At 44.7% G+C, this 14,240-nt stretch overlaps 1 protein-coding gene across 4 annotated transcripts in view; it reads left to right on the forward strand.

Annotated features, from left to right (window-relative positions):
* ST3GAL5 (ST3 beta-galactoside alpha-2,3-sialyltransferase 5) overlaps positions 1 to 5,037 on the forward strand; it is a 69,091-nt gene extending 64,054 nt beyond the window's left edge. For all 4 annotated transcript variants that reach the window (XM_066377827.1, XM_066377828.1, XM_066377829.1 and 1 more), the window contains one exon: positions 2,566 to 5,037. In XM_066377827.1, coding sequence (XP_066233924.1) covers positions 2,566 to 2,814 — 249 coding nt within the window. In that variant the 3' untranslated portion in view covers positions 2,815 to 5,037. The remainder of the gene's footprint in view (positions 1 to 2,565) is intronic.
* Positions 5,038 to 14,240: the final 9,203 nt, after the last annotated feature.

Raw genomic sequence — 14,240 nt, forward strand, 5'->3', positions numbered from 1 at the left:
ACAAAAGAATAAATTAATACAGCTAAGGAATACATGATAAAATGTTCGACCTCACAAATAATTAAGTAAAAGCAAATTAGAGCCAAATAACATTTTGCCTATTTTCTTAGCAAAGATTTAAAAGCTTGATAATGTCCTTGGGGTGTTTTTGGTTGTTTTTTCTTTATTGTTATTATTAACAATATTGGGCGGGTAGGCAGCGGAGAGGGAGGGATGAATGGCAGAGCTAAGAAGTCTGATTGCATAACAGAATAGGCTTTTTGGGAAGAAAGCAGATAAAGGCATTGAATTTAACTCTTTGATTTGGGGCAGAATTTAATTGTTAGCTTTTGCGTAGATTTATATGTTGGCACTTTTTCTGGAGGGTAATCTAGCAATTTTAAATCTGAGTAATTTTGACCCAAGAATTTTACTGTAAAATTTTTAGTATAAAGACATTAGAGGTATCTGAAGAGATGGATGGCTACTCTAAGATGCTCACCGTAGCTTTAATAGCAAAGGACTAAAAGCCTAAACATTCATTATCAGGGAGTTTTATAAACGTATTATGATATAGTCAGTGCAGTGTTGTGTAACTGCTAAAGATGAAGAAAACCTAATGGATATGAACACCTCCATAATAAATAAGAAAATTGAGTTACAGATCATTTCATGCAATCCCATTTTTTACAAAATAAAAATATGTATGTAGAGATGCACAGGAAAAAACTTGGAAATAAACATCAAGTGAAGAACGCCCTTCTTGAGAGAGCGAGTCTAAGAAAGACTTTTACTTCTACATTATAATCCATGTATCATTTGAATTGAATATTTCTTTATGTTTATAGTTGACAAGGTGGCATTTTTCTTTTGGATGAAAACAGTAACTTAAAAAGATGATTTGTGGTCTAAAAAATTGCATTGTCAGAGACTTCCTCATGTGTATGGCCTTCTGCAGAGAGTAGAGTGTGTTGAACAATTTATCTTACAGGGTATATTCTAGAGATAACATGGTTTGGGTAGTTTTTGACAGTTTCTGAGTTTCTCTCCGTACATTGTCCCTGTGAACAGTTGATTTTCATAACCCTGATGTGCTGGATGACGAGGTAACCACAGGTAGAGATAGCAGAACACTGCCTTAGGGCCTTAAGGCTAAATAGGAGGAAGGCTTCCATTGGGTTTATTTCTCTTGGTTTCTATTCCCAACATGCAGAATGACTCAGTTCCTTTTTAACAAGTGAGGTTGGCTTTGAGAAGTAGATGCAACACACTGTGAAGCAGGAAGCTGCTTTGGACCAATGGTGGGTGCAACAGGTGCTTCCTGATCCCACCTGTTTACAGAAAAGGAGAGTTATTTGTGGAAACCACAGATGTAACTAAGATGAACAGAGGAGGTACATTTGTACCTGAAAAAAATGTACAACAAAATATATCGGTTAGTAAATCAGCAGCAGCCTTCAGAGAGGCCTGGAAGGTGTTGCAGGGCTTTGCTGTTCCTTCCTGCCCTGTGTGTTGTCTGTACCCACGCTGGGTGGAGATCCTGAAGGCAGGGCTCCAGACTTGCTAGTGGCAAGATATCAGCCACGAGGAGGGAGCACTGGTACAGGCAGAATCCAAACTGGTTTGGGCATTTGGGGCCTAAAACTATCTTTGCCCAAACAGAAGGGGTGAGCAGAAACTGACTTAGCAGCTATACATGTGCCTTCAAGTGTTATTTGCCAGGACAGCAAATGAAGGCCTGACATGGGATGTGGTACGTGGCTTCAGGTGAGAGGTGAGCGCAGCCGCACTGGCGGTGCTGATGCTGCACTGTTCTGAGGCAGAGCTGTCCACAGGTGCCAGCCAGGGAGGGACAGGTCCCGAGAAGAACTGTGGAAGGTCCTTTGGCCACTTACCTCAGAACAGACCATAGACCAGAGGTCGGGAACCTATGGCTCGTGAACCAGATGTGGCTCTTTTGATGGCTGCATCTGGCTCTCAGACAAATCATTAATAAAAAAAAAACGTAATATTAAAAATATAAAACATTCTTATGTATTACAATCCATTCATTTTCTATCACTCATGTTCATGGTTGCAGGTGGCTGGAGCCCATCACAGCTGTCCTCCGGGACAACACCAAATTTTTATTGGATAATGCATAACATATACGGGTCATTGTAGGGCTCTCACGGAATTACATTTTAAAATATGTGGCATTTGTGGCTCTCTCAGCCAAAACGGTTCTCGACCCCTGCCTTAGACCTTTGTTGTGTGAGAGAGGAAGTGGGCTTGTTTTGTAATACTGGTCACCATATGTAGGATCAGTAGGTAAAAGTTTTAGGAAAAACACCTCTTAGCTTGGTACAAAGAGAATTGCCAAGCTGCCTATTGGTGGTGTGTTAAAAGTATTCGCATCACAGACTGTTTTAGAGTCTAGAATACTAACTTGAATAGCAAGTCAGACTTTAGAATTCTGTGATACATAAAATTGTGTGATGTTTCAAACTGCAACCCCCATGCAGCCTTTGTTACTTGGCATAGCATGGATACTACCTGGGAAGCAGTGCACTGTACTAAGACATTTTTGTCTTTTTTCTTTTTCAGAATGTCCCCACGATGGGTGTCATTGCTGTTGTGTTAGCCACACATCTGTGTGATGAAGTCAGTTTGGCAGGCTTCGGATATGACCTCAATCAACCCAAAACACCTTTGCATTATTTTGACAGTCTCTGCATGGCTGCCATGAACTTTCAGACCATGCACAACGTGACCACGGAGACGAGGTTGCTTCTAAAGCTGGTCAAAGAGGGCGTGGTGAAGGACCTCAGCGGGGGCATTCACTGCGAGTTTTGAACACAGAAAACCTCACTTGAAAATGCAACTCTGACTCTGAGGGCTGTTTTCATGGCCTTCTTGATGCATTTTATCCTGCAAATTCTTTGAAGTGCAGCTGGTATTTTTAACTTTTAATTTAAAGAACAGTTTAGCTCTTCCCATTTTTTCCCCCTATTTATTTGAGGTCAGTGTTTTTGCACAAAATTTTATAAATTAATTTTGGGAATTGTATTAGACTTTTCAAAGAGAATTGAATGTAATGATATTTTGTATTTTAAGAAAGTTATTTAATTTGTAAAAGCCCTGCTCATGTCTAGTGCACATAGAATACCAACCAGTTCAGTAGAAGTCCCCCTTTGACAAGAGCCCTGAATGCCTGATTCTGGTTCTTGTTACTCCATGTAGTGGGACAAATGGCAGAGGCACTTTCAGGGTGACATGCTCAGTAGCTAAACCACTAGTCCTGGTGGGGCCATGCTGCAGTGTGAGGTCTGGGCTGGCTGGACAAGCTCATGGTCCGTCTCTGCTGGTCAGCCTCCTGCCAACAGGAATCAACCAGGAGAACTGTCCTGAAGATCCTGGTCAGGGAGAGAAACAGAAGACATTTCCTGTGTCCTCTCAGCACTCTGAATCTGGAAGCCACTGTCTTCCCTGCAATGATGACAATTCTTGAATTTCTTGAGAGTTTTTTGTTTGTTTTGGGGTTTTTTTAAGTGAGAAGCGGGGAGACAGACAGACTCCCGCATGTGCCCGACTGGGATCCACCCGGCATGCCCACCAGGGGGCAATGCTCTGCCCATCTGGGGTGTTGCTCTGTTGCAACTGGAGCCATTCTAGCACCTGAGGTGGAGGGCATGGAGTCGTCCTCAGTGCCTGGGCCAACTTTGCTCCAATGGAGCCTTGGCTGCGGGAGGGGAAGAGAGAGAGAGGAAGGAGAGGGGAAGGGTGGAGAAGCAGATGGGTGCTTCTCCTGTGTGCCCTGACCGGGAATCGAACCCGGGACTTCCACACGCCAGGCCAATACTCTACCACTGAGCCAACCGGCTAGGGCCTCTTTGGAGTTTTTAACTGCCCTTTCAAAGCACTTAAATGTTCATCTAAAATGTTCCACTCTGTCTGAAGTGACTTTCACAAATTAGGACATAACCTCTGTTGTCCAGAGTGGTAGAAGAATAAACCTTTTCCAAGAATGAGTTCATTCTCTGAAACACTGAAATGAAATGTTCCCAGTGTTATAAGTTGCCTATTTAAAAAAAAATTTTTTTAATGCCTGCCTGGCATTATGTACCAGGCAGCATGCCAGTCAAAAAATAAAGTTTTTGAGGAGCTCTCACAGTATAGTTAATTTGAGTACTTTTTTTTTAAAAAGTAAAGTCTGTCTGAGATGTCCTTTTTGGATGCTGCTCGGTGGAGACCTCACTGTGAGCCGGCAGTGGGGGACCGAGAGTGAAGGCTGCCTTGGCCTGCAAGGGGCTTCACCCCAGACAGCTGCAGACCTTTAGAGAGATGTTGGGCATCAGTGGCTTCTTCCCAGAGAACAGGCTCGTTCAAGCTTTTGTCTCGGAATTGCTCCGGTCTTTGCCGTCAGATCTGCGTCTGTATCCTCCATCCCTGCTGCTCCCGCTGCTGCTTCTCTCTCAGTCCTCATTTCCCATCACTGCTCCTGCGGCCCCAGCGCAGCGTCAGCTCCCGGCCTGTTCTGGTGTGTTCTGTACCTGCCGTGCTCGGTGTGTGCAGCTGGAACCAGGTTGGAACATTCTGACAGAGTCCTTGGATCTCCAGGGCTCTGGGGTCACACCAGATTAGCCAGCATAACAAGATAATTTTTCTCTGCTTTTATAATTTTCTATGGATTTTGATTTCTACTTTATAAGATTATGTAAGAATATGCTTTAAAATTCTCCCCAGTTAAATAACTTAAGATTTGAAGACTGAGACTCGGGAAGGTGGTCTGTAGCTGTCCTGTCACTCGTGTGGCCAGGCCTGTACCAGACACCGCCAGCCCCTCATCGTTCAGGGGCTACTTACAGCCTAAAAAGACTTTCTTTAGACAACTTTCCCAGTACTGTGAGCGCCACCTCCCAGGTTCTGTGGACTCGTGTCCTCGCAGGGCTGCTAAGAAGTGTATCTCAGTGCCCAGCAGATGTCCCCCGGGCTGCCCCGCCCCTCATCTAGATGTCCTTTTCTGCATCCTTACACTGCTTTACCATGACTCTTTTCATTTCTAGCAGGCAGTAAATGCCCTAAATGATTAAAAAGGCATATTTTCCAGACCTTTCAAGGAGCACCCCAGCCAGCTGGAGTTGATCGGAGGCCACTTCAGGAACGTTAACACTTGGGCGGTTATTTGTTGGAAGTTACTGCTTTGCTTCAAAGTTACTCCTTCCTTACCGCCCCCCCAGCCTCACCCCCATACACACTTGCTTTTCTGGAAACAGACCTCTGGGTGCTTCAGGGTGTCATAGTTGAGCTCTAGAACTCAGGTTTTGTCATGGCTCCTTAGCTTTCTAGAGCTTTATAGGCACACTGCACATCCTTCTCCCATTATGATCATAGGTTGTGGACAACTTAGGATGACTTACACATGTTATGTGTTTTAACATACTTCTTACTGGAACTTTGAACCACAAAAAAAATCAGTGAACTCTAGAGTTTTATTTGTTTTTGTTTTATTTCTCCTATGGAACGCATATTCTCTCCAGAAACCTTGGCTGGCCTTAGAAAAATGCTTTGGGATTGGGGTGGGTGGGTAGTTCCCCCTGACATGTCTCATGTTCTTAGGCAAAAGCTAAATTGGAATCTGGAAAACCCACATATTCTGGGTGTTACCTTGCTTGCTTCATTGCTCCTTTTGTGTCGCACTTATTTTTTCCCCATTTCCCAAGAATGTATTAATAAGGTATTGACGTCTGTTTCCACAGAATTCGTGGGGGAGGGTCTCATTATTTGTGTCTGGAGCCATCAGTTGTCAAACCAGCATTTTTGACACGTGCTTGTGTTGAACCTCTTGGCCATCAACTGTCAGTCCGGTTTGTGTGGTAGACGGGCTTAATTGTATCATAAAAGAAAAAGCAGTGGGCACACCCTAGACTCCCCAGGTTATTAAAAATTTCTAAAACCAAGGACCGCTTTGTTTTAGCTACATTCTAATCCCAGCGCTTTGGAACTTGACATCAAAAGGATTGTTGAATTTGCCGCCTTGGCTCAAGAGACTTTCAGACCAGTGTTGCAGGAAGATTAAGAAATGGTGGCTTAGTCTCCTAGGCAGGTTTACAGCATCTGAGTGTGGGTTATGTGTCATCTTTTCTTCAGGACACCTCACTTAAGAAGAAGAAAAGGAGCGGTAGCTATGATCTAGCAAAACTCCCCTCAGAATGGCGAGAGCTTTCAGGATGCTGAGTAGCAAGCGAGAACCATGTCACACCAGCGTCTTCCTTCACACACGTGGTAACAAAACTTCCCTTAAACGACCCCGTGTTTGCTGCCCGTGCCACCAATGCCCTCTTCGTCTGGTCCGCTCTCAGACCAGAACACAAACAACAAAGGAAGCAGACCCAGTACGTAGAGCACACCCAGAAACGGGGTCCCCTGCCATTCCCCTGGAGGTTGAGACACCCTGGCCCAACCCTCTGAGTCCTTATTCTCCTTTCCCATGTCCCAAGTCTTTAAACAGCATGGATTTGTGTTCTGAAAACGTGTTTCTCTGTCTTTACCTACAACCAACACTCAATAGAAGACTAGAGGAAGAGTACATTGCAAAGGAGAAACTATTCGTTGAACATGCACACTCAAATTTTATTGACTAGGGCCTGACCTGTGGTGGCGCAGTGGGATAAAGTGTCCAACTGGAACACTTAGGCTTGCCTGGTCAAGGCACATGTGGGAGTTGATGCTTCCTGAACCTCCCCCTTCCCTTCTCTCAATCTCTCTCTCTCTCTCTCTCTCTCTGAAAATTGAATACTTAAAAAAAGTTTTATTGACTAGGAATTAATGTTCCCCAAAAGGAAATTGCAGTCTTAGTAGTCTGACCTTTATTATCAGAATAATTAGATCTGACTAATGGCCAATATTAAATTTCAACCCATTTAGCAAGAAGAAAAGCATCTGTATTGGCAGCTGTGGTGCACAGGAGTAAATAGCATGCGATGAAGTTTAGTCCTAACTTCTTTCAAATCAGCTTTTCCAATGAGCTGTGTCCATAAACATGTAAGAAAGAAGACAATTTATAAATTTCCTTCTGTCTGAAAGAAGTGAGATGACAGTGTTGCCCTGGCATCAGGCTGCCTGCCATCCAAGACTTGGCAGATGTAGCCAGTACTGCCTTCGTGCAGATGGGAATGTAATGGTGAATTTTCAGAAAATGTAAACATTTTTTTTTTTCATTTTTCTGAAGCTGGAAACAGGGAGAGACAGTCAGACAGACTCCCACATGCGCCCGACCGGGATCCACCCGGCACGCCCACCATGGGGCGATGCTCTGCCCACCAGGGGGCGATGCTCTGCCCATCCTGGGCGTCGCCATGTTGCGACCAGAGCCACTCTAGCGCCTGGGGCAGAGGCCACAGAGCCATCCCCAGTGCCCGGGCCATGTTTGCTCCAATGGAGCCTTGGCTGCGGGAGGGGAAGAGAGAGACAGAGAGGAAAGCGCAGCAGAGGGGTGGAGAAGCAAATGGGTGCTTCTCCTGTGTGCCCTGGCTGGGAATCGAACCCGGGTCCTCCACACGCTAGGCCGACGCTCTACCGCTGAGCCAACTGGCCAGGGCAGAAAATGTAAACATTAAAGAAACTAACTATTCAGCAGCAATACTAATGCTACCTCATGGCAGCAATACTAATAACTATACTAAAAATTTGTAACTTCTAAAAGAGCAATTTATTTCCACTGTATCCTTTTGTTACCTGGCTTATGTTTTTTGGCTTAGCAAAAAAAAAAAAAACGGTTCCAAGAAAATTTGATATTAAAAATGATGAGTCTATTTAAAATGTTGGTTAGGTCCTTGATTTAAAAGAGCATTTTAAATTACCAGACAGTAATGTGAATGGGACAAATGGCTAAGGGTGATTAAGGACAATAGTCAAACCTCTGGCCAATGGCTCAGTGGATAGAGTGTCAGCCCAGCATATAGACATCCTGAGTTCAATTCCCGGTTAGAGCACACAGGAAAAGTGACCATCTGCTTCTCCTCCCACTCTTCCCCCCTTTTCTCCCTCTTCCCCTCCCGCAGCCAGTGGCTTAGTTGGTTCGAGCGTGGCCCTGGGTGCTGAGGATAGCTTGGTTGGTCTCAGTGTGTCAGCCTCAGGTGCTAAAAATAGTGTGGTAGTGGAGCATCAGGCCCAGATGGGATTGTTGGGTAGATCCCCAGTCAGGGCACATACGGAAGTCACTCTCACTATCTCCCCTTTTCTCACTAAATAAATAGATAGGTAGGTAGGTTGGTAGATAGATAGATAAACAGTAGTCAAATTCAAAAGTCATTAGTGTGCATGTCTGTCTATCTCCCCTCCTCTCATTGAATGAATGAATGAATGAATGATGAATGAAACAGTAGTCAAACGCAGAAGTCATTACTCATAATGTATCAAGATATCCTATCAGGCAAGCTCCTTTGGGGTGCATGTCTGTCTGTCTCCCCTCCTCTCATTGAATGAATGAATGATGAATGAAACAGTAGTCAAACGCAGAAGTCATTACTCATAATGTATCAAGATATCCTATCAGGCAAGCTCCTTTGGGGTGAGAAGAAACTGACCATTAGCCCTAAAACAATGAGAATTTGAAAGCTCATCCATAATTTATAAACTCTAGTGACAGAATTTCACATTTTATTTCATCTATAGAAACTATAAAAAGGCATTGCCTATTGTAGGTATTAAATATGTTTTCATTTTATTCTGTGTCTAATGGAATTTAGACATGAGCAGTTGATAGTCTGAATATAATGGAAAGTTCTTGGGTCTAGAAGCTGGGTGAAGAGTGTCTTATGCTAAGAGGAACAGAAAAGAAACTAAAGCAATAAATGAACATAGCCATTTTTTCTGTATGTAATTGTCCTAGTGATTTAAATGGTATTTTTAAAGAATATGCCAAAAGCTGAGCAGGCCTGTTTAATGGCTGTATACATTATCCATACATTTTGGAAAACTTAAGTTATTGCCTAAGTATCCAAAATAGGTCTATACCTTATCTAGTCAAAGACTTGCTGTGTTGTGGTTTATAGTAAGAAATGTATATTTGGTCTTCCTTCCTTTTCTGGCACAGAGCTTCCCAAATCAGTGGAATTCCCTAAGTAGTGAGTGATAAAGGTGTCTGTTGCTATGTTAATGATGACTTTTGGAACTCACCTAAGGATGGGAGCTGATTTCCAATGAAGCCAACCATGTGATTAGAGAGTTGGAACTTTTAGTCCCACCCCCTGACCTCCTGGGTGAAGGTTGAGTCAGTTGCCAATGTCTAGTGGTTACACATACCATGCCTATGATATAATGAAGCCCCCCTAAAAACCCAAAAGGATGGGGTTCAGAGAGCTTCCGGGTTGGTGAGTGTGTAGAGAAATGGAAAAGGGGTGCATGTGGAAAGAACATAGAAGAACCTCTTCCTTTCCACATACCTTTGTCCTGTGCATCTCTTCCATTCGGCTATTCCTAAGTTATATTCTTTTACAATAAAGCAGTGATCTAGTAATATGTTTCTCTGAGTCCTGTGAGCCACTGTTCAATTAGCAAATTAATTGAACCTGAGGAGGGGATCTTGGGAATCTCAGATAGCCAGTACGTCAGGAATACAGGTGACATCGTGGATTTGCAATGGACATCCTGAGTTGGAGAGAGTTGCTGGAACCTCCAGTGTAATCGTTTAGTCAAAAGTACAAGCCAGGGCTTGGAATTGGCATCTGATATTGGGGGGGGGGGGTAGTACTGAGCCCTCAATCTGTGGAATCTGATGCAGTCTTCAGGTAGATAGTTTCAGAATTGCTTTGAATTCCCTGACACCATGCTGGTATCTGAACATTGCTTGGTGGTGGGGTGGGGAGTCCCCACACACACACATGCCCACACATTGAAATTGGGTGCTCAGAACACAGGAGACCTGCCAAGGTACATCAAGGTAAGGGTTGACTTGAAGATTATAACGGTAGCTCATTTTGTATTCAAGGCCATCGTAGTGAGTTTATTATACGGTATTTGTAAACTAAAATAAAATGCCACTAATGTATCTGCATATTTGGCTGCCTTTTTGTTATTATTATTATTATTGTTATACATAGTTTCTCAGTAGAAGCTATTTTTAAAAGATGGTAATACTAAAGATCTGATCGTTTTGAATCATGCAGCCCTCTTTAGTGGTGGACAGAAGACCTGACAGGCTTTGTTCTGAAACTGCTTTCTCTTCCAGTATGTGTTCAACATGAAGAATGAGTGAGATTCAGAACATACACACACACGACACCGTACAAGCATGACTAGATTCTAGTGTCAACTAAGAGTCTTGTCCTAAAATGAAAGGCTGAGTGAAATGTCACAGCAGTGACCTTTCCCTCCCCATCGTTGGCCTGTGGCTCAACTATGTCACTTTTCTCTGCAAATCTGACCTAAGGGTAAGGACATGGGTGCATTGCAAACCCAGGGGGTGAGCTGAGGAGAGGTCAGAAGAGACACACCCTCTTTCTTCTTGCTAACCTCTCCAACCTTCTCAATACAGTCACCACTAGTCACGCGGAAGACTGATGGAATGAGAACCATCTGGTGCAACCTCTTGCTTCACAGAGAAGCATTTCCTTTCAGGGTTCATGCACATTAGCCTGCACCCCTCATCTGGAAGGAGTGGACAGTCTTAGTTCTAATTACACTGTCTAAGAATATTATCAAGTATTCTGATTTTTTACTTTGGACCATATGACCCCCATACTCATTGCTTTATATGCTTATTTGTAGTGACCTTATTTTGTGTTTTTTAAAGTATTGATCCAGAGACATTTGTAGTCACTTTTAGGAGGTGTTCTCCTGACCACTTTCATCTCAGCCTGCAGCTACTTCAAAGTCTTCAGAATTTTCCCCAGACCACTCTTCCTAAAGAGCTAGTCTTGATTTTCTTCCCGTTAGCTTTTTTCCTTCCTCTTTAGGAAGGTGGCAGAACGGGGCTGGCAATCAAGGAGGTTCTGGCCAGAGGCAAGGACAACCACCTTGCTGCTGTTTGGTGGGTGTCAAAACTTCCTGCAGAAACAGACTCCGATTTTTTTTTTTTTTTTTTGGTATTTTTCCAAAGTGAGAAGTGGGGCAAGGGGCAGGCAAACAGACTCCCACATGCGCCTGACCGGGATCCACCCAGCATGCCCACCGGGGGGCAATGCTCTGCCTTTCTGGGCTGTTGCTCTGCTGCAACTGGAGCCCTTCTAGCACCTGAGGCAGAGACCATGGAGTCATCCCCAGCGCCCGGGCCAACTTTGTTCCAATGGAGCCTTGGCTGCTGGAGGGGAAGAGAGAGATAGAGAGAAAGGAGAGGGGGAAGGGCGGAGAAGCAAATGGGCACTTCTCCTGTGTGCCCTGGCCGGGAATCAAACCTGGGACTTCCACACACCGGCTGACGTTCTACCACTGAGCCAGCTGACCAGGGTTGACTCCAATTTTTGTCCAATTTTGAACATGCCTGAATGTAATTTAACATTGAAATATGAATAAGGCCCTGGCTGGTTGACAATGGTAGAGCGTCAGCCCAGCATGTGGATGTCCCCAGTTCAATTCCCAATCAGGGAACACAGGAGAAGTACTCATCTGCTTCTCCACCCCCCCCTCTCCTCTCACTTCTCTCTATCTCTTCTCCTTCCCTCCTGCAGCTATGGTCCGATTGGAGCAAGTTGACCCTGAGCTCTGAAGATGGCTCCATGGCCTCCACCTCAGACACTAAAAAAAATGGCTCCAGTTGCAACCAAGCAAGGGCCCCAGATGGACAGAGCATCGCCCCCTAGTGGGCTTGCCGGGTGGATCCTGGTCAGGACACATGTGGGAGTCTGTCTCCGCTTCCCATCCTCTCACTAAATAAGAAAAGAAAGAAAAGCTTATATAGACCCTTCTTTTATTTAGCCTTTTTGAAGTCTTTCTGTGAGTAAAGAGATATGTGACCTCCTTTATGTAACAAACCTCTAGTAGTATACACTGATACGACTCTATTGTAAGAGAGAAGGGAGAAGGAAATATTTTTGAAGTGTTAGTCCTATGAGTCAACAGCCCAATCAGACATGGCATGGTGGGGTGCTTGTCCACAATCAGCTTTGGGCTGTCATTGTCCGGTTCAAGGGTCTATTGGTCCCAACTCTGAGAGAGTTCTGACTAGGTTAGAGCAAAGTCCATGCTGAGACCAACCTGCTCCAGATGCACCCTCACATTTAACAAAACTTGGAACTGAATGCAAACTAAATGATTGCTGTATTTTCAAACATATTAAGATATACCAGGTCTTGGAATATGGAAATGAGACTAAGTGGGAGCCCTTCTGCACGATGCTCAGTTCTGCAGCTTTGGTTAACCATTTTGGCAGACACCATTTATTCAAATGCAGATGCTCTTCCCACAGTGCCAGACACTCTTGGCTGTATCTCAGTACCCAGCAGGGCTGTCCTAAAGACACTGCCCTGTGATGCCTAGCACCAGCTCCTCTCCTGCTCTGCCTTAGCCCCCATAGCCTCGGAGAGTCACAGATAGGCTGCCAACAAATAGACCTGTCCTACCACGCTGGAGTTCAGTCTAGAGGAAAAAAGAAGTAAACATGACAACAGCAGGTGTTAGACCAAGGTGGACGTGCACCATGGAGAATAAGAGGGGCTGTCAGGGAAGACACCCTGAGCCAAAGCAGTGGTTAGAGGAGCAAAGGACAGCGTGGGGAAGAGAGTCCTGGCAGAGGGAACAGATTTGCCGAAGCGATGCAGCATGACAAGCTTTGTCAGACCAAACCCGAAAGGCAACATGGCTCAGTGCGCAGCTTCCGGAGGAACGTAGCCCCCACAGGCCAGGCTGAGAAACATCAAGGTAAGGAGCATTTTGGAGCCACCAGGGTTTTGATGGCAGAGTGATTTGACCCAGCTTGTCCTGAAAAATATCACGGTGGTTGTGGGTGGAAAGAGAACGGAGGGTGTGGAAAGTGAGTAAACCAAAGAGGGTGATTGACTGTGGGCAAGATCGAAAAGTTGGTTGTGCTGGAGGTTTCGGTCTGGTGGGCCTCATGACCCTCCAGGCCTCCTTTGGGGTTCTGACAGCCATTTCTCTAGATGTGTCTCTGGGAGGTGACTAGAGAGAACTGGGGACAAGAACCGGGAGGTGAGGAGGTTGGTCCGCCTTTGCCATCACACCCATATATGCTCTGGAGCAAGTCTCAAGCTTCTCATCTATTAAGGCATTTGCAAGGCCCTAACACATTGATTTCTTTTTTTTTTTTTTTTTTTTATAAATTTTTATTTTAATGAGGTGACATCAATAAATCAGGGTACATATATTCAAAGAAAACATGTCGAGGTTATCTTGTCATTCCATTCTGTTGCATACCCATCACCCAAAGTCAGATTGTCCTCCGTCACCTTCTATCTAGTTTTCTTAGTGCCTCTCCCCCACCCCACCCCCTCTCCCTCCTTCCCTCCCCCCACCCCCCGTAACCACCACACTCTTGTCCATGTCTCTTAGTCTCGTTTTTATGTCCCACCAATGTATGGAATCCTGCAGTTCTTGTTTTTTTCTGATTTACTTATTTCACTCCGTATAATGTTATCAGGATCCCCCCATTTTGTTGTAAGTGATCCAATGTCATCATTTCTTATGGCTGAATAGTATACCATGGTGTATATGTGCCACATCTTCTTTATCCAGTCTTCTATTTTTTTTTTTTTACAATGATTAAAGCCTTTAAGCAAACTCTTGGCCAATACAGCAAGAATCCATAAAAGAGTAGTGTCCTTAACATGTTCACCAAGTCCAAGTTGGCCCCAACACCATTCCAAATCCCTGTGAATGCAACCCAACCCCAGTTCAGTCTGTTAGGAGCTGTCACAGGGAGCAGGAGTCCAGGAAAAGTCCATATCCAGAAAAAGTCCGCATGGCACTGGAATTTTTGTCACGATTCTATACTTTGCAGCTCACGTCCAAGTCCCAATGACAGCTGCTTCTAGCTGGTAATGATTCATGTAGATTTCTTTTTTTAACAAAAAGAAAATGGCCTAGGCTAAAAGGAGTGGCTGTTAGAGCGGGGCGCAGTGCCACCTAGTGTTCATGAGGAGTGTGTCCCCCAGTGCACGGCAGCCTCCACTCCGTGGCTGCGGGGGGGGGGGGCTCCCCTCCTTCCCTCACTCATTCTGACCCCTTCTCCTGGCTCCCTTCTTCCTCCCACGCCTCTGCCCTTGATCCCCTTTTCCTTCTTCCTTCCCCTCTTGCTATAATCTCTTCCTGGGATCAGCACTGCCATG

Source organism: Saccopteryx leptura, chromosome 3 (genome assembly GCF_036850995.1).
Source record: "Saccopteryx leptura isolate mSacLep1 chromosome 3, mSacLep1_pri_phased_curated, whole genome shotgun sequence".
Classification (NCBI taxonomy): domain Eukaryota; kingdom Metazoa; phylum Chordata; class Mammalia; order Chiroptera; family Emballonuridae; genus Saccopteryx; species Saccopteryx leptura.